Source organism: Scyliorhinus canicula, chromosome 2, assembly GCF_902713615.1.
Source record: "Scyliorhinus canicula chromosome 2, sScyCan1.1, whole genome shotgun sequence".
Taxonomy (NCBI): Eukaryota; Metazoa; Chordata; class Chondrichthyes; order Carcharhiniformes; family Scyliorhinidae; genus Scyliorhinus; species Scyliorhinus canicula.
This window is the reverse complement of record NC_052147.1, coordinates 208,245,058-208,264,090: the sequence shown is the minus strand read 5'-3', so window position 1 is coordinate 208,264,090 and position 19,033 is coordinate 208,245,058. Positions and strand designations below refer to the sequence as shown.

The 19,033-nt window shown below is 46.6% G+C and overlaps 1 protein-coding gene across 1 annotated transcript in view; it reads right to left on the bottom strand.

Moving 5' to 3' along the window:
• Window positions 1-19,033, bottom strand: part of ubr3 (ubiquitin protein ligase E3 component n-recognin 3) — a 466,944-nt gene that overhangs the window by 40,556 nt on the left and 407,355 nt on the right. Inside the window, exons 34-35 of the mRNA XM_038790293.1 lie at window positions 16,249-16,353; window positions 10,054-10,179 (exon numbers count right to left, since the gene is read on the bottom strand). Coding sequence (XP_038646221.1) covers window positions 10,054-10,179; window positions 16,249-16,353 — 231 coding nt within the window. The remainder of the gene's footprint in view (window positions 1-10,053; window positions 10,180-16,248; window positions 16,354-19,033) is intronic.

Below are 19,033 nucleotides of genomic sequence, written 5' to 3'. Positions count from 1 at the left end.
GGCAAGAAAGAAAAAGATGAACAATGGAGGCAGAGGGAAGTTTGACCCTGGCATTACTGCATGAAAAGCTCACAAGCAAGGGAAGTCAAAGGGATATCACATTGTTTACTGAAAGAGGATGGATGAAGACTCCAGATGCAATGGGTAGAGGTCCAAGTGGAGAATGGAGGATGGGGGGGGAATGTAAGAAGAGAGTTTGTTGACTCCAAGAATACTCTTCCTCTTGAGGTGACGAGCCATTTCCCTCTGGGTATCTGATATCCTGCATGGTTTGGTAAAGATAGGTGGACTGGAGAGAGTGGTAAGAATGTGCTGGCCCAATATTTAAATATGACACTGGGACCCTCATCAGATGACAAATCTACCGCCGGCTAATCAGGATAGTTGGAGGGGAACTTGCCTGTGCATAATTAATGATATTCCAAGTGCTGAATATGGTACTGCAGCCCCCCATTCTGGCCAGGGGAAAGGTGTCACTGAAGCCATCTGGCATTGAACTTAGTCTCAATATCAGAGAATTCTGCCGGAAGTGTTTACGTGCTTGTCAAATCTTACTCCAGTTCACAGGTGATTGTATATTTTCGTAACAATAAAACCCTGGATCCAAACTTTTAAATTTGGTGAGAATATGCAGAAAAAACATAGGGAAACTTAAAATTTACAGATTGACACAGTTTTAAACAGTGCAGTTGGTATTACCAGGAATCCACAGGATTTACAACAACCTACTAATGTGTCAAGCAGATTGTTTCTTCTAATTTTCCAAAACGCACACAGCAACATTAAAAAAAAATATTCCTGCTTTAGATATATTAAGGGTTTTGAAAACAATATAGCCTGCACTGCTTTGAAATGTGTACCAATGCTGGACTCAAGTGGCTTGTAAATGAGATTCAAACTATAGTCTAATTATATTACAGCTTTCTCTAACTGTGCTTTCTGGCTTTCCTGTTGATACCATATTTTTCCCTGCTAACAAAGAAGCGTACCAATTCAACACCAGGAGTATGATTATTGCAATAAAGAAAAGAAAAACTCAACAGTTAACAATTTATGATTGTCTAATTGACATCAGTAGATCCTGTAATACTTTCCATTTAGAACATCAATTTTCCGAAATAGGTAGTAATGCTGGATTCTGACTGAGAAAAGAAATATGAACTGCTACCAGTTTTAAAATGTTACTGTTAATCTCCGGTTCTGTGAAAGTAGTTTTAAACACACTAATCAGATCCCAACATTGTCCATGTTCCACACATGACAGCATAGGTCAATTGGACCATGGCAAAATAATGGTGAAACTGTCAGCATTCACCTACATTATTCTGTGGAACTGGTCGCATCTTCTGGAGTCTCACAGTTTAAAACAAAATTAATTTTACTTATTAGGAGACAAACATAGCAAACACTATCATCTTGGGTGATATTACGATCCCCCAGACCTGACCCCAACAGTGACTAGGATACTGGCTTGCAGCCCCAATATTTGAGTTTATTAGTAAGACTTTGCGGAAAGAATGATTCACTCTAGGAGTGATTGCATGAAGAAATAGGGATTTGGTATATTTAAAACAAAACTTTATTAGGAATACAATATTAAACTCTTTAACTTCGCAATAACTTTACTGCAGTGTTAATGTAAGCCTAGTGTGACAACAATAAAGATTATTATAACTTCACAACCGAAAAGACCAGCTTACAATTACCCCTGAAACACTACTATTCCATTTCCCATTAAACAAGAAGAAATGTACATCTCTCAATCCATCTTTTTAAAAAAAAGATATTTTATTCCAAACACATTCAACAAAATAACTAAAGCTTAACATCCAACCAAAGTATACAGTTTGTACATTTTTCCCCCTTTTAACCCCCTCCCCACAACAGTTTCTCAAATATAGCCATGAAGAGCCTCCATCATTCCTCAAAGCTCTCCTCTGACTCCCTTAAGGCAAGTTTGATTTTCTCCAACCTGAGAAATTCGTACAGATCCCCCAGCCGTGCCGCGACCCCTGGTGGTGTAGCCGATTCAAAAGTATCTGTTGGTGGGCAATCAGAGAGGCAAAGGCCACGACATTGTTCCCCTTTGACTCCTTCCCCTTCAGCAGCCCCGACACCCGAAAGATTGCCACCATAGGGTCCAGCTTCACCTCAACTTCTACAATCCTTGATAGGGTCCCAAACACCGCCTGCCAAAAGTTCTCCAACTCCTCCAACCCCCAGAACATACAAGTGTGATTTGCCAGCTCTCCCACACTTCTCACACCCGTCTGCTAACCCTGGAAAAAACACATTCATCCAGGCCCGAGTCATGTGGATCTTGTGCACCACCTTAAGTCGTATCAAACTCATTCTTGCACAGGAGATTGAGTTCACTCACTGCAAAACCTCAGTCTGCATTATCTCACTCCAAAGTCCCCATTCTATTTCCCTCCCCAACTCCTCCCACTTCTACTTGATCCTCTTCACTACTGTCTTGGCCTGCTCTCCCAACCACCCATATTTATCTCCAATCCTGCCATCCCCCATCTCATCCGGGAGCAACTATCGAAGCGTATACTCCAGTACCTGAGGTAACAAAGGCAGCTTCCCATGTGAAAAGCTCTGCACCTGCCAGCACCTCAACTCACTTCCCAGTGGGAACTTAAACCTCTCCCGCAGCCTCTCTAGCCCAGCTCCGGAAACATGTCCCTCACCCGTCCCAACCCTCTACCGCCTATACATCCCATCCAATCCCCCCCCCCCCCCCGCTTGAATCTATGATTGTCACACAATGGCGTCAGCACCAACATGTGACCCAGTTTAAAGTGCCTCCTCAGCTGGTTCCAGATTTTTGTAGACTTCTCCGCCACCGGACTCCCCATATACTTCCTCGGAGCGAGCGGGAACAGGGCTGTCATCAGAGCCCTCAGTGGCGTACCCTTACACGACTCCTCTCCTAACCTGACCCAGACCCTATCCCCTCTATTGCCTCACAAATCTCCACATTTGCTGCCCAATAGTAATGCAACATGTTCAGGGGCGCCAACCCCCCTTCCCGCCTCTGCAACAAAGCCCTCTTCACCCGTGGCATCTTCCTTGCCCACACAAATTCCAAAATTAGCACTTTTGCCCTCTGAAAAAAGGCCTTGGGGAGAAAAATCAAGAGGGACTGAAACACCAACAGAAATCTTGGCAGCAGGTTCAACTTCACCACCTGCACGCTCCCTGCCAATGTCAGATGCAGCGTATCCCACCTCTTAAGGTCTCCCTTGATCTCCTCCACCAACATGGTCAGGTTCCACTTAAGCATTGTGGCCTACCAGTGTGTTACCTGGAACCCCAGGTACTGAAACTGCTCCCTTGCCACCTTAAATGGCAGAGCCCCCAGGTACATGGGCTTCAGTAAGGCCTTTGACAAGGTCCCTCATGGCAGACTGATACAGAAGGTGAAGTCACACGGGATCAGATGTGAGCTGGCAAGATAGATACAAAACTGGCTAGGTCATAGAAGGCAGAGAGTAGCAATGGAAGGCTGCTTTTCTGAATGGAGGGCTGTGACTAGTGGTGTTCCACAGGGATCAGTACTGGGACCGTTGCCATTTGTAATACAAAAACATATATATATATATATATATATATATAGTGGAGGAAAATGTAACTGGTCTGATTAGTATGTTTGTGGGCGACACAAAGGTTGGTGGAATTGCGGATAGTGATGAGGACTATTAGAGTATACAGCAGGATTTAGATTGGTTGGAGCCTTGGGCAGAGAGATGGCAGATGGAGTTTAATCAGGACAAATGTAAGGTAATACATTTTGGAAGGTGGGAATAATAGTTGGGAAATATACAGTAAATGACAGAACCCTTTATTGACAGGCAGAAGGATCTGGGTGTACAGGTCCATAGGTCACTGAAAATGGCAATGCAGGTGGAGAAGGTAGTTCAGAAGGCATACGGAATGCTTGCCTCCATCGGACGAGGGATTGAGTATAAAAATTGGCAAGTCATGCTGTAGCTGTATAGTGAACACTTGGAATATAGTGTTCAATTCTGGTTGCCACACTACCAGTAGGATGTTGAGCCTTGGAGAGGATACAGAAGAGGTTTACCATGATGTTGCCTGGTATGAAGGGCATTAGCTATGAAGAGAAGTCGTATAAACTCGGTTTGTTCTCACTGGAATGACGGAGGTTGAGGGGCGACCTGATAGATGTCTACAAAATTATGACGTGCATGGACATAGTCCATGCGAATGTGAGATAGGATGGGGACTTTGGAGTGAGGTAATGCGGATTGAGGGTTTGCTGTGAGTGACCTCAATCTCCTCCTGTGCAAGAATGAGTTTGATATGACTTAAGGTGGTGCACAAGTGAATAGTCAGATGCTTTTTCCCAGGGTTGAAGAGTCAATTACTAGGGGACATAGGATTAAGGTCCAAGGGGTAAAGTTTAGAGGAGATCTCTGAGGTAACTTTTTTTACACAGAGGGTAGTGGGTACCTCGAACTTGCTGCCTGAGGAGTCGGTGGAAGCAGGTACGATAGTGACGTTTAAGGGGTGGCTTTACAAATATATGAATAGCATGGGGACAGAGGGATACGCCCCCCAGAAGTGTAAAAGGTTTTAGTTTAGATGGGTAGCATTGTCGGCGCAAACTTGGAGGGCCTAAGGGCCTGTTCCTGTGCTATACCTTTCTTTGTTCGCACCCCCCTCCCCCCCCCCCCCCCCCCCCCAACCTCCTGCAACATTCACTGGAAACACCTCACTTTTCCCTACAATTCAATTTATAACCCCAAAAAGCCCTAAACCCCTGCTGCAAGCTCATGATTCTTTCCATACTTTCCAATGGGTTCAACATGAACAACAACAGGTCATCGGCATACAACGACACTCAGTGCTCCCTGCTGCCACTCACAATCCCCTGCCACACAACCGAGGCCCGAAGTGCCATCGTCAAGGGCTTAGTCGTCAATGCAAACACAACAGTGGCCACCCCTGTCTAGTCCACTTATACAACCCAAAATATCCAAAGTTTGTCTCATTCGTTCGCACAGTTGCCACGGGGGACGCTAACAACAACTGGAACCACATCACAAACCCCGACCCAAACTCAAACCTCCCCAAAATCTCAAACAGATACCTCCATTCTACCCGCTCAAAAACCTTCTCCGCATCCATGGGCTCTATCACCACTGGCACTGGTCCCCCTGATGGGGTCGTAATTATGTTCAACAACCTCTTAATATTACAAGAGAACTGCTTCCCCTTCACAAAGCCCGTTTGGCCCTCTGAAAACACCTCCGGTACACACCCCTTCTCGCCAATACCTTTGCCAAGACTTTCAAGGCTGTATTTAGCAGCAAGATGGGCCTATAGTACCCACACTCCAATGAAACGTTCCGCTATTTCGGGATCAGCAAAATCAAAGCCTGTGCCAACATAGCCGGCAACACCCCCTTTTCCACCGCTTCACTAAACATGTCCAAAAGGTGGTGGGGCCAAACTCTGTCGTGAACTGCTTATAACATTCCACTGGAAAGCCATCCGGCCCCCGCGCCATCCGCCCTCATCTGAAGAATTTATTTGCCGCTGCCTGCTGCTGCAGCTGGTAGGCCAGCATGCAACTTGCCTTCTCCCCATACGCATACCGCCCACCACAGCTGACCCACCGCCCTACTCATCATCAATCGCAAGTTCTTTTTTTCTGCCAACAACTTCTTCTTGGGGACCACAGAATACCTCCTATCCACCACTACTATCTCGTCCAGCAGTCGCCGATGCTCCTCCCTCCTCAACCTGTCCTTATGGGCTTTGAACAAAATAATTTCTCCCTGCTTTCAGGGCCTCCCAAAACTTGGCTGCCAATACTTCCCCATTCTGATTGAGTTCAACATAATTCTTGATCACTACTGTCACCTTCCCACAGAACTCCTTGTTGGCCAAAAACCCCGAATCTGACCATCACCCCGGTCTCTGCACCTGACTTGATCGAAGTCTCAAGCCTAGAAAGTGCGGAGCATGGTCCAAAATCATTATTCCCATATACTCCGCACCTTCCATCCCCATCAACACTGCCCGGCTCCCCACAAAAATGTCAATCTTAGAATAAACTCGATACACATGCGAGAAGAAGGAATATACGCTCTCTCCCGGGTGCCCAAACCTCCACGAATCCATCATCTCTATCCTCTCCATGTATGCTCCCAGCTCTAGTGCAATTCTCAATCGCCCCATTGACTTAGGGCTCGACCTATCTACCCTCGGCTCCAATACACAATTTAAATCCCCCCCATAATAAGCTAGTGAGGGTCCAAGACCGGGATTTCCCCCAAGTCATTTCATAAATCATCCCAATTAGGTACATATACATTCACCAACACCACCGGAGTGCTCACCAGCACCCCACCCACCATCACAAAACTCCCCGCCGGATCCCGCAAACCCGGTTTTCGTGCTCCACAACATGGCAACCCCCCTTGACTTCGGGTCAAACCCCGAGTCGAAAACTTGCCATACCCTTCCTCAACCTCATCTTATCATTCACTTGGGGATGCATTTGCTGCAAGAAAATCACCTCTGCTCTCGAACACTTAGGGCGCGATTCTCGGCCCCCCACGCAGGGTGGGAGAATAGCGGGAGGGCCTCCCGACATTTTTCATACCCTTCCGCTATTCTCCCCACCTCTCACCCGACCCACGCCACGAATCACCGCTCGCGTTTTTTACGGCGAGCGGCGATTCTCTGAGGCCGATGGGCCGAGCCTTCACGCCCATTTCAACATGGCAGCAAACACACCTGCTCGCTGTCGTCGTGAAACGGGCGGCAGATGCCCGTTTGGGGCATCTGGGGGCCCGATTGGCACGGCAGTACCATGGCCGTGCCAAGGGGGGCATAGGCCCACGATCGGTGCCCACCGATCGCGGGCCGTGCGTCTGTAACGGACGCACTCTTTTCCCTCCGCCGCCCCGCAAGATCAAGCCGTCGCGTCATGCGGGGCGGCTGAGGGAAAAGACGCCAACTGCGCATGCGTGGATTGGCGTTGTCCAACCTGCGCATGCGCAGCTGACATCATCGGCCACGTCAGCCGGCGTGACGCTTGACGTGTGGCCTTGACGACGGTCGTGACGCACGGGGCCGCGCTCCTAGCCCCGCCCGGGGGGGAGAATCGGCCCCGGAAGTGGGCGTGAAGGCTGCTGTGGGTCACGGCCTGTCCCACGGCAGCCTTTACGATTCTCCGCATTTGCGGAGAATCTCGCCCTTAAAGTGCGCGAACACCCGGGATCATTTTACCAGCCCATTTTGCCCGTGGACATACCATGTCATGATTCTCACCAGAGGCTTCTGCCTCCCCTCCTCCCTAGAGACCGTTATCATCACCCTCAAGCTCCGTCCCCAACCCCACTCTGGATCGGGTCCATCCAGGATGGCCCTCCACCCCGTCCATGATGAAACTCATTCTCTATAACTGCCTCGTTGCTGCCCCCCCCATCTCCCGCCCCCAACCCTCCCCACAGGCTAACCACCGCAGCCCTCCCATCCTACTTCACTAGCATTCCCTGCTATCACCGCAGCCCTCCCACCCGAAGGCCTTCCCAAAAACCCACCATCCCCCACACCTCCATCTGACAGGCACCCCCCCCCTTCTTCTTCGAATTTCATCCCTGGCCCTTCCATACCCCGCACTCCACCCACCATAAGCATCATCCCAACATGGGTCCCCTACAGAGCATTCTCGAGCCGCCCCACCCGTGCCCACATCAACCCCTTATGCCCTGCACCGAGCATAACCACAGAGTGCATTAAAAATAAACACTATACCCCAACACCGAAGAGCCCCATCTAAAACAAACAGTAATTAAACTTCCGTACGAAAATACCAAAATACAAGAAAGACAAAATGGACCAACAATAAAAAATGCAAAAGATACATAAAACCCAAACAACACACAAAAACAGGGGTGAGGGGATGCAACCACCCCCCATACAACTTTTTCCAGTCAGCAAACAGAAACAGATAACAAACTTTCGCAGAGATAACACTTCCATCCAAGTTCTCCCCTCAGCCCTCCCCCAGCTTCTGTTCCTCAATAAAGTAATTCTCCCCCTCCAGCATCCAAAAGTAATATTCCCGGCCCTCGAAAGTTACCCCAAATCTGCCTGGGTGCATCATCCCAAATCGAATCTGACGCCGATACAGCACTGCCTTGGCCTTGTTAAATCCCGCCCGTCTCCTGGCCAGCTCCGCCTCCAATGTCCTGATAGATCCGGGTTCGGATTCCTTCCCACTTGCAGTCCCGAACGCTGCGCCCACCTCAGAATCTTTTCTTCGTCCTGGAACTTCTGGATGTGCACAATCACCATCCCCACTCTTGGCCTCTGCCTCATGGACTTATGGGCCCATTCCACCTCCAGAGCCTTGTCCAACACCTTCTATTCCACCAACCTGGCCAGCATAATCGCGACATAGCCCGTTGCGCTTGATCCCTCCACTCTCTCTGGAAGGCTTGGATCTATTTTCCTCATCCTCCATCTTTGCTCGCAGTGTCTTACACATGTACCCAGGATCGCCATCTCCGCCTCTAACGACACAATCTGCTCACTCTGGTCAGACACCACCGTCTCCAATTCCTGGATCATTGTCGTCTGCACCTCTAGGTTCTTCTCCACCCGTTCCAAGGTCCCGTGAAGAGGTGGCACTGCCCCCTCAATCGCCTTAGACCAGTCGTTCTGCATTTCCTTATGCTGCTGCCAAAATTCACCCTTAATGAAGGTCATCAACTATTCTAGTTGCAGCTTTCCAGTCGATAGTGACCCTTCCCCCTCTGCCATTTTTATAATTGATGCTGCGCCACGAGTCTCCTCTAACACTTTAGCCTGGGCTCTCACTGTCTTCTGTCAAGTTTGGTAGCCTGCAGACATGCCCATCCGAGGAAGAACTTATCCCCCTCCACACAACGTTTCTACTGAAATTCTCCAAATTTCAGGTAAAAGGGGCCAAAACCAACGCCTGCAAGCAGAATAATAATAATCTTATTATAGTCACAAGTAGGCTTACATTAACACCGCAATGAAATTACTGTGAAAAGTCCCCAGTCGCCACACTCCGGCGCCTGTTTGGGGACACAGCGGGTGAATTCAGAATGTCCAATTCACCTAACAGCACGTCTTTCGGGACTTGTTCAGCTTCTTCCTTGTGCTCAGGCAACACTACTCTGCTTAAATATTATTACTGTTTTCCTAACTATCCAGTGAGAGAATTGTGGTTTCAGTGTCAGACAGATCAGACTTCAACTCTTCTCCAAAGCTTTTCCAAAATGCCTTTGCATCCCTCATCTCCACCCAGCAATGATATAATCTTCCCAAGTTGCAAACCAACTTAACTCTCCAGGTTGAAAGCATATCAACCGCTCAGGGACTTTCTCCAGTCAAACCACAGTGCATTAGCCCAAACTGAAAACCACATCCCTCTGGTCAATTTCATCTTCTGGCTCCTAAAGGCTCCCAGGCCCTGCAAACAAAATTCTTTTTATACACATGGCCACTTTAGTCAAACACATTACAACCCCAGGCTTTTAACCGTTAAATTGCCACAATTTTTAGAAACAATATTCCTAAAATCCTCCATTCTCCACATTCTCAAGTAGAGTGCAGGTGGTTAGGGTATCAGTGATGTTAAACATGAAGTAACAGGCTAATTGTGGTCAATTATAAAGTACAAACTACACACTAAATGGTAGATACAACTAAGGCAGTGGAAAAGTGAATATTGGTGTGGCCAATTCACCTACCCTGCACATCTATGAGTTGTAGGGGTGAGACCCACGCAGACACGGGGAGAATGTGCAAACTCCACACGGACAGTGACCCAGAGCCGGGATCGAACCCGGACATAGAAATGTCATGTTAAATGGAAAATAAATGAATATGGCAAACAATCACTGAGACCTTATTTTTAAAGAACCTTATTGTCAGATTACATGTAACAGTATACGTATGTTTATTTATTAAAGTCAAGGTTAGTAATGAAATAGCATATCGCATCACATGCTGATTAGAAGTGTGTTGAGATACCTGACAACTGGGAAGATCATCACCAAACAGGTGGTGTTGAAGAAGGCTTGTAGACCTGAGGAAAGGCAGGCAGAACTGCTGGATGCTGTATTCAATGGACTGAGGAGACCAGGCACTGGTGCTAAGCTGATGAATTAAAAATAAAGCACAAATTCTGAAAGAAAGCAAGCAATTTCTAGGTAATTTTAAATGAATGGCAGAATTTTAATCTTGCTAGAGTTATTTAAACACTGGTTTTATATTTCATCAAAAGTTTCATAGTAGCCATAAAACGTAAAAAGTATTAAACTATAATTAGTGAACTCCATATTATTTGATTTTCTAGAAGTCCTACTGCAAGGGAGGAGATTGCAGAGCCTTTGGCCTTGATCTTTATGTCGTCTTTGTCGACAGGAATAGTGCCGGAAGACTGGAGGATAGCAAATGTTGTCCCCTTGTTCAAGAAGGGGAGTAGAGACAACCCTGGTAATTATAGACCTGTGAGCCTTACTTCGGTTGTGGGTAAAATGTTGGAAAAGGTTATAAGAGATAGGGTTTATAATCATCTTGAAAAGAACAAGTTGATTAGCGATAGTCAACACGGTTTTGTGAAGGGTAGGTCATGCCTCACAAACCTTATTGAGTTTTTTGAGAAGGTGACCAAACAGGTGGATCAGGGTAAAGCTGTTGATGTGGTGTAAATGGATTTCAGTAAGGCGTTTGATAAGGTTCCCCACGGTAGGCTATTGCAGAAAATAAGGAAGTATGGGATTGAAGGTGATTTAGCGGTTTGGATCAGTAATTGGCTAGCTGAAAGAAGACAGAGGGTGGTGGTTGATGGCAAATGTTCATCCTGGAGTTCAGTTACTAGTGGTGTACCGCAAGGATCTGTTTTGGGGCCACTGCTGTTTGTCATTTTTATAAATGACCTGGAAGAGGGTGTAGAAGGATGGGTTAGTAAATTTGCAGATGACACGAAGGTCGGTGGAGTTGTGGATAGTGCTGAAGGATGTTATAGGATACAGAGGGACATAGGTAAGCTGCAGAGGTGGGCTGAGAGGTGGCAGATGGAGTTTAATGCGGAAAAGTGTGAGGTGGTTCACTTTGGAAGGAGTAACAGGAATGCAGAGTACTGGGCGAATGGCAAGATTCTTGGTGGTGTAGATGAACAGAGATCTCGGCATCCAGGTACATAAATCCCTGAAAGTTGCCACCCAGGTTAATAGGGCTGTTAAGAAGGCATGTGGTGTGCTAGCCTTTATAAGCAGGGGGATTGAGTTTCGGAACCACAAGGTCATGCTGCAGCTGTACATAACTCTGGTGCGGCCGCACCTGGAGTACTGCGTGCAGTTCTGGTCACCACATTATAGGAAGGATGTGGAAGCTTTGGAAAGGGTTCAGAGGAGATTTACTAGGATGTTGCCTGGTATGGAGGGAAGGTCTTACGAGGAAAGGCTCAGGGAATTGAGGTTGTTTTCGTTAGAGAGGAGAAGGCTGAGAGGTGACTTAATAGAGACATATAAGATAGTCAGAGGGTTAGATAGGGTGGACAGTGAGAGTCTCTTTCCTCGGATGGTGATGACCAACACGAGGGGACATAGCTTTAAATTGAGGGGTGGTAGATAAAGGACAGATGTCAGAGGCAGTTTCTTTACTCAGAGAGTAGTAGGGGTGTGGAACGCCCTGCCTGCAACAGTAGTAGACTCGCCAACTTTAAGGGCATTTAAGTGGTCACTGGATAGACATATGGATGAAAATGGAATAGTATAGGTCAGATAGGCTTCAGATGGTTTCACAGGTCGGCGCAACATCGAGGGCCGAAGGGCCCGTACTGCGCTGTAGTGTTCTATGTTTGAGTTCCCAACTCATAGCAGAGGCTAACATATTAAAATTGCCCCCTTACCAATAAAAAAATTAACATACTCAAAAATATTCAACAGACTCTATTTGTATTAAGCTTAATTTTTTTTAAAGATTATGTCTTTATATTTATTTTCTATGCCGCATGTGAATCATTTAATAGTGCCGCAGAGTGTAATTTATTATATAGTCGAGTAATTTGCTATTGTTACTTGCGGGATGAAGCTATTAGAAACTGTGGATGCCTTTACCGTAACATTGTGACCGAGTTATCACAGTTTATGGAAAAGATGATGTGCTTCCTCTACATGAGATAATGTGGATATGTTTACTGAGTCTATATGTTGTATAAATATTTATCCCAGCCCTCAAAAGACACTAAATCACAAACACTGCCCACTCAGACTCAAATGTATTATACATTACTGTTATTTTTCTTGAGCAGTTACATTAACTTTTTCTAATCAATTCATTTAACAAAATAATGCAAATATCACCTGTAATTTCTCTTGTCTCCACACTGGCCTCAGCCCATCTGCTGCTGTAGACCTCATCCATGCTCCTGTTACCTCATGATTTTGACTGCTGCAATGCTTTCTTGGATAGCCTCCCATCCTCCTCCGCCCTACATAAACTTGAACTCGCCCAAAACTTTGCTGCATGTATCCTAACTCACGCTTGTTTACCTAATGCCCTTGTGCTTGATGACCTATTTTGGTTCACTGTCCCAAGTATGCTTGATTTTAACATTCTCACTCACATGTTGAAATTACTCCATGGCTTTTACCCTCACAATCTCTAATGGCATTTAGCCCTCCCATGAAAACTTGGTGTTCCTCCAATCTGACCAATTTCTTCTCCCTCACCAAAGGTGGCCATGGCTTCAGCTGTCTATGTGCTAAGCAATGGAATTATCTCCCTACCTCGCTTAAAACCATTAAAAAAAAACTACCTCTTGAAACAAGATTTTGGTCACCTATTCTAATATCTCCTTAGGTGGTTCAGTGTCACATTTTGTCTGATAACGCTCCTGTGAAGCAACTAATCGGCGGGTGCCAAAGTCAGTTTTAAACCGACCGGTGAAGGTACCCTGGATCTACAGGCCTCCCCAGCGAGGCCGCAGCCGGGCGCCATTCAGCACTGGTCCCACAAACGTGGACCAGGCAGAACGGCACCTGGAGGGTCTCCCAGGCTATTGCAGTCCCCTGGGTAGTCAGGGATAGTGCAAAGTTCCACCTGGCTCTCCCCCTGGAATGCAGCACCTTGGGTAGTCAGGGATATTGCAAGGTTCCCCCTGGCTCTCCTCCTGGAATGCAGTACCATGGCACTTCCCAGGGCGCACGTTGACACTGCCAAGCTGGCAGGAGCACTGCCTGGGTGCCAGTGCAAGGGTGCCCAGGTGCCAGGATGGCAATACCAAAGCTCAGGAGCAGACGGTGGCCATGCCCTTGAAAACATTCTAAGGGCGTGATTCACCCAAAGAATTTCCAAGCTAATTTGTGGTGGGTTTTACAAGGTGTTTCCCACCTGCTCTCTCAGCAAGTTCCCCAGCTCTATTCAATGACACTTAAGTCAGTTTTTTGGTCTGGGGAGTTTCTCACTGGTTTGGCCCACATTGGGCGCACATTTCCGGCCGCATTGGGCTCTCACCAGCCTAACGTGGCCGGAAAATGCTGGGAAAGGCCTCCAGTGAGCCTCCTGACAGGCTTTGCACCTTCGGGATTCTCCAAAGACCCATGAGACGTCAGAGTCGGAACCCTGCCCCAAATGGGCAACACCAGAAGATGCTCACGGAATTAGATCGTAAACCTACTTACGACTTATCTGTGCAGGATCCAGTGGCTGCCCTTAATTCTTTAGTCTCCCCGAGGCTGCAGCTGCGTGCCGATCAGTGCTGGTCCAAACAAGCGTGGACCAGACGAAACAGCATCCGGGCTGTCTCCTGGGCTACCGAAGACCACAGGATGGTCAGAGTAAATGCAGGGTGGCTCCCTGGCCTTCCCCATGGAACACAGGCACCGTGGCACTGCCCAGCTGGCACCAAGGTGCCCAGGTAGCACTGCCAAGCCAGCAGTAGCTCTGCCAGAGTGCCAGGGTGGCACTGCCAAGGGTCAGGGGGCGTTGGGGGCCATGCCCACAAAATGAGGGTGGAGGGGGTTTTGAAGGGTGGGGAGTGCAGGGCAAGTAAGTAGGGGCCTCCGGGAGGTTGGGTGGGTGAAAGAAATTCTGAGTGTGGGCTAAACCGGTGAGAAATTCCCCAGGGCCCAAAAAAGTGACTAAGAGTCATTGAATAACTGTAGGGAACTCGCTGGTAGAGTCGGCGGGAATCGCCCTTAAAAACCCGCCACAAATTAACTTTGATATTTCTTCAGAGAATCGGGCTGTAGAATTTTTTCTAGCACTGGAGAGCTGAACTCTGAGATCAGGCCGCCATTTTGAAAGGGTGCCCCGATCTCTAAGTGAGCTTGTGGGTCCCTCACACCACTACCCACTGGCAATGTCACCCCCCACACACATGGACACTACCCCACATCCCCCAATGAGGACAACCCGTGGCAGTGCCAATATGCCAGCTGGGCTCTGCCACAGTGCTCGTATTCCAGAGAGAGGGCCAGAGAGCCACTCTGCCCTGTCCCTGACCACCCCGGGGTCTGGAAGTGCTCAAGAGACCCCTTGGGTGCCATTCCACCTGTTCCGCGTTTGTGTGGGACAGTGCTGAACAGCGCCCGGCTGTGGCCTCATTAAGGAGGCCGGTGGATCCTGCAAGGCAGTGGATCCCGAGTAAGTTCGCTGAAGTCGTTTAAAACCAACATCAGCGCACGCCGTTTGACATGCCGCTCAAGGGCGGGATCCTCGTGGGATTTGGGTGGATCCCGCGAGTTGTGAAGACTGCCGGAAAGCTCGCAAGAGGCCTCTCCCGGCACTCACCAGCCGCACCACGGTACATCGAGATCGCAATGCAGCTGGTGGATTGGGCCCTAAGTGTGGGTTAAACTGGTGAGAAACTCCCCAGGGCCCAATAAAGTGACAAAGTGTCATTGGATAGCAGTGGGGAACTCGCAGGCAAAGCCGGTGGGAAGATCCCTGAAAAACCCACCACATATGAACTTAGAAATGTTTCTGTTGCATCACGCCTGCAATAATAAAGTTGTGAGAAGCGATCACTAGATTGCAATTGTCTAAAAAATTTTGGATAGAATGTGATCAAAATGAAAGTTGAAATTGAGAGAAAGTTTCCGAAGGAAAATCTATGAAGAAGCTACTTGATAAGCCAGGATTCCTCAAATATGTAGAACAATAACTTAGAGGCAGTTTATAGGGTACCTCAGGTACTTAGTGGCATACTGTAAATCTGAAATAGAGACATCAAGGCAGCAAGAGGGCATGGTTTCACAACTGTGAAAGACAAAAGCTAGAAAGTTTATTTTTTCTCGACACTACATGCACAATGCACAGGTTGCCAGGAAGATGTGTTGAAATAATGCATCAGATCACTACATACAGCTATGGAAACGATGATTAATTTTATTTATCCTTTCAGAGAAATATATCCGCCATTCAATCTACCATCACAGCATTTTGCTGCCTCTATTATCCTTGTTGGGAGACTATTCCAGATTTTGGTCATTCTTTTGATAAAGACTTACTGGCATCAATCCTAAACGTTCCCGTTACTGGTTGTATCTTTGTTTTTTATATTACACAGTCAGTTTAACTTATATGCGTAAGATTAACTATTTCTATTCCATTTAAAAACCTTGAGAATGTCCTGCCTCATTCTCCTCTTCCTAAGACTGTGCAAGGTCATCAGTTACATTCCCTCATAAGCGTTATGTGACAAAGTCTTGTGGCTCTTATGGAAACTGCTTCCAAGGTTTAAATGTTCTATTTGTCCCTCTGTTACCAGGAATACACGAAGCAGCTTCAATATGGTGATCCAAAACTTAGGCTCCACAGATTTAGTGATAAAACTTTAAAAAAAAATTAATTTAGAGTACCCAATTACCTTTTCCAATTAAGGGGCAATTTAGCGTGGCCAATCCACCTATTCTGCACATCTTTTGGGGTGTGGGGGCAAAACCCACGCAGACACGGGGAGAATGTGCAAACTCCACACAGACAGTGACCCAGGGCCGGGATTCGAACCCAGGTCCTCAGCGCTGTAGGCAGCAATGCTAACCACTGTGCCACCGGGCTGCCCTTAGTGATAAAACTGAACATTTTTTTTCATTTAAAGGAATAGGTAAATAATGTAGAAGCAAGGCAATAGGGCTAATATTTTAGAAAAAATTGATTGGAGGATCCTCATCAAATTTACTTTAAAATGTCAAATGTGCAAGTTCATATGGTACATACCATTGTTACTTGATCTGCGTCACCTGTACAGTAAAGCTTTCCTTTTGACAGTTCACAGATTACGTGACTCAGTAATACTTCCCAGGATTTATCTGTACACATGGTCTGTTGAAGTTTAAAAATTAGATAAAAATAGTCAATATAGTACAATATATAAATGCATTCAACCATTTCTTTAGGTAAATATACCAGATATAACATAAGTAAGAACAATTAATGTTTTTGATGTGTGCTGCAGGTATATATCTTTGGCATGTAGATGTGGTTATTAAGGACGTGAGCATTAAATAAAATTACAAATTTCAGGAGATTGAATATGACAAAACATTAATGTGGAAATACGGAGGGACTCAATAATCATTGGGCATGGAGCATTTACTGATGTAAATCTAGTTAGCAAAACACAAGAAATTTATAAGTTATGAGACTCTTCAACAGACAGTAGGAAATCTCAATATAGTAAAAAAGCAAACTGGAGTTTTACAGCACAGAAAGAGGCCATTTAGCCCATCGTGTCTGCGTTGCTATCAAACATCTTTCTACTCTGATCCCATTTTCCAGCACTTGGTCTTGTATGCTATAGCTTTTCAAGTGCTTATCTAAATGCTTCTTAAATGTTGTGAGGATTCCCACACTCCCGTCTTTTCAGGCAGAGAGTTCCAGATTCCCACCACCCTCTAGGTGAAAAAGTTTTCCCTGAAACCCATTTGCCCAGCACGGTAGCACAAGTGGATAGCACTGTGACTTCACAGCGCCAGGGTCCGAGGTTCGATTCTCCGCTGGGTCACTGTCTGTGCAGAGTCTACACGTTCTCCCCGTGTCTGCGTGGGTTTCCTCCGGGTGCTCCGGTTTCCTCCCACAGTCCAAAGACGTGCCGGTTAGGTGGATTGGCCATGCCAAATTGCCCTTAGTGTCCAAAAAGTTTAGGCGGGTTATTGGGATAGGGTGGAAGTGAGGGCTTAAGTGGGTCAGTGCAGACCCGATGGGCTGAATGGCCTCTTCTGCACTGTATGTTCTATGTAAACCTCCTGCCAATAACCTGAAATCTATGCCCCCTGATCGAAGCCTCTACTAAGGGGAAACGTTTCTTCCTATCTTCCTTAGTTATGTCCCTTATAATTCAGTACACCTTAATGAGGTCCTTTCCCAGCCTTCGCTGCTCAAAGGAAAACAACCCCAGACTATCCCGCCAGTCTTCATAGTTGAAACGTTACAGCCCAGGAAACATCCTGGTGAATCTCCTCAGCCCCTTTTAAATGCAATCACATCCTTCTTATAGTGTGGCGGCTAGAACTGTGCACAGTACTCCAGCTGTGGCCTAATGAGTGTTTTATACAGCCCCATCATAACCTCACTTCTCTTATATTCTATGCCTTGGCTAATAAAATCAAGTATCCATACGCCATCTTAACCACCTTATCTACCTGTCCTGCTGCCTTCAGGAATCTATGGACATGCACCCCATAGTCCCTCTGATCCTCTGTACTTCCTGGTGTCCTATCGTTCATTGTGCATTCCCCTTGTCTTGGTCATCCTCCCAAGATGCATCACTTTACAGTTTTCAGGGTCAAATTCCATTTGCCACTATTCTGCCCATCTGACCTGCCCATCTATACCACCCTGTCATCTAAGGCTTTCCCCCTTGCTATTTACCACAATTTTTGTGTCATCTGCAAACTTACTGACCCATACCCCCCACATTCACATCTAAATCACTTATGTGCACTACCAACAGCAAGGGACCCAGCACCGATCTCTGCGGTACACCACTGGCTCAGGCTTCCAGTCACAAAAACAACCGTTGACCATCACCCTCTGCCTCCTGCCACTAAGCCAATTTTGGATCCAATTTGCCAAATTCCCCTGGATCCCATTAGCTCTTACCTTCTTGATCAGTCTCCCATGCGGGATTTTGTCAAAAGTTACATTAACTGCAGTGCCCTCATCTACCTAGTCACCTCCTTGAAAAATGTAATAATGGCTTGTTAGACATCATCTCCCCCGACAAAGCTATGTTGCCGATCCTTTATTAATCTGTGCCTCTCCGAGCGGAGATTAATTCTGTTCGTCAGAATTTTTCCCCGTAATTTCCCGACCACTGATGTTAGGCTCACTGGCCTGTAGTTACCCGTTTTTTTTCCCTACTTCCCTTTTGAATAATGGTGTCACATCAGCTTTCCAACAGTCCTCTGACACCTCACCTGTGGCCAGACAGGATTTGAAAATTTGTGTCAAAGCCCCTGCAATTCCTTCCCTTGCCTTGGACAGCATCTTAGGATTTATTGCAGAGCATTAATTAGTGAATGGATATGATATAGTCGGGATTACGGAGCCACGGCTGCAGGGTGACCAGGGATGAGGACTAAATGTCCAGGGCTATTCAGTATTTAGGAGAGACAGACAAAAAGGAAAAGGCGGTGAGGTTGCATTGTTGGCTAAGGAGGAAATTAACATAATAGTGAGGGAGGACATTAGCTCCGACAATGCGGAATCTGTATGGGCAGTGCTGAGAAACAGCAAGGGGCAAAAAACGTTAGTGGCTGTCATATGTAAACCCCCAAACTGCAGTGATATTGTTGGAAATGGCATTAAATAGTAAATTAGAGATGCATGCGGTAAAGGAACAACTGTAATTATGGGCGATTTTAATCTTCATAGAGATTGGGAAAATCAAATTAGCCACAATACCATAGAGGAGAAATTTCTGGAGTGTATGCGGGATGGTTTTCTGGATCAAAATGTTGAGGAGCCAACTACAGAACAGGCCATCCTAGATTTGGTACTG